The sequence below is a fragment of the Terrapene carolina genome, unplaced genomic scaffold (genome assembly GCF_002925995.2).
Source record: "Terrapene carolina triunguis isolate 2854851 unplaced genomic scaffold, T_m_triunguis-2.0 Scaffold750, whole genome shotgun sequence".
NCBI classification, from domain to species: Eukaryota; Metazoa; Chordata; order Testudines; family Emydidae; genus Terrapene; species Terrapene triunguis.
In genome coordinates, this window is record NW_020665101.1 from 349726 (window position 1) to 351467 (window position 1742).

The 1742-nt window shown below is 49.0% G+C and overlaps 1 protein-coding gene across 1 annotated transcript in view; it reads right to left on the reverse strand.

The window, feature by feature from the left end:
- Window positions 1–1742, reverse strand: part of LOC112102988 — a 23428-nt gene that overhangs the window by 8200 nt on the left and 13486 nt on the right. The window contains exon 6 of the mRNA XM_029913619.1: window positions 1325–1440. Within this exon, the coding sequence (XP_029769479.1) occupies window positions 1325–1440 (116 nt within the window). The remainder of the gene's footprint in view (window positions 1–1324; window positions 1441–1742) is intronic.

Here is a 1742-nt window from a genome sequence, read left to right on the forward strand (position 1 = left end):
CGGCCCAGCACCGCGCCGGCCCCGCGCCCCCGGCCCCAGCCCCTGCCGAGCACCGCGCCGGCCGCCGGCCCCGCACCGCCGGGCCCTACCTCCCTATTTTCCCGGACATGTCCGGCTTTTTGGGATTCCCCCCCGGGCGGGGATTTGAGGCCCAAAAAGGCGGACATGTCCGGGAAAATCCGGACGTATGGTAACCCTACTTATAGATCTGTGTATCTCTTGTGCTCTCTCTAATAAAATGAAAGTGTGTGTGTTTAGCAACCCCTTTGCAGAGTCTGCATGTTGCTTGCTCAGGGCGCGCCTACACTAAAAAATTAAGTCGACTTAAGTTCGGTCGACCTACAGCTACAGCAGTAATTAAATCAGCGCACACTGCGCTCCTTCTGTTGGTGATGTGCGTCCTCACCAGGAGCGCTTGCACCAACTTCAGTAGCAGACCGTGGGGCACTGACAGGCAATGTAAGCAACTCAATGGCCACATGGACACTGCATCGATCTAACTACATTGACCTAAGTGCTACGTCTCTCACAGAGGTGGAGTTATTAGTCTAGTGGGCAACTTACATCAGCGTGAGCAACGTTACAGTGTAGACGCTTACTGAGTTCGGTTGATGTAAGCTGCCTTACAACAACCGAACTCTGTATTGTAGACCAGGCCTCAGACTGTCCCATAGTTCCACAAACCAGAGGGTCCAAAGCTTTTGTGGAACTCTGGGAGCAAGTACTTGCCACTGGGGAGTTTGGGGAGAGCAGCGCTAGTTTCAGGGCCAAGGGGTCCCCACTGCCAAAAGAGGTGTCAGACATGGGGGCTGCACCTGTAGTGCCTGACTAGAGGTTCAAAGCCAGAGAGACAGTACCTAAACTTCATCAAGCCCTTGCAAGCCAAAAGCCTGTGGGACCCAAGGTTTGGGTGCAGGACAGCAGCCTGCTGAATGTCCAGGAAGGGAGCTCATCTAGGGGTGTGACACCACATATGGTCAGGACATAAGTTATGCATCATCTGAAAGATGGTGCCTCCAGCAACACTGCACTCCTCTCTCCCTGAGAGGGAAAGGGGCTTGGTTTCACTACCCACTCTGACTCATTGACCCAGTCTACCTTAATTAGTTTGGGGGATATAAGAAAATCGCATACCAAGGGATGTTGCTGCAGTCACCAAAATTCATCCCAGCCTAGAACTTCCTACTAGATGCCCAACTCCTAGTATTTAGGAATCAAAAATGCCCTGAGAAGAGGGGAATGGGAGAATGAGTCCATAGGAAAGGGAAACAATGGGATAGAGGCCTTTTCTAGGAGCAAGAAGAGAAACAAGCATTTCACTTACGGGTCATCTTTATAACTAACATCTGTTACAGTCCTCACTTTAACTCCTTCCTCCACGGGACAATCAAGCTTTCTATACACTGGCTCCGTAGTGAACCCATAGTTAATCCAACCAAGCTGTCAAAGAAAAGATACAAGAGTATACATAAAACATATCAAACTGTTTCACTCTATCCAAAACCCAAGGACTGTTTCTAACACAATTTCTGGAAGAGAAAAGTTCTTTGGATTCCTGCGCTTTTGGATGGCTTTTTTTTCTCCTGATAAGCTCATTAGTTTGTTCTTGTTGAAGAACACACTCATGCTGTACATGGTTCTTTGTAGAATAAGACAAAATAGACCTGAAGTCTCCCCTATAAAGGGCAGTGTAGGTGCAAGAGCATGACTTCAGGAGATGGTGGAAAAAAAGTAATACAGAT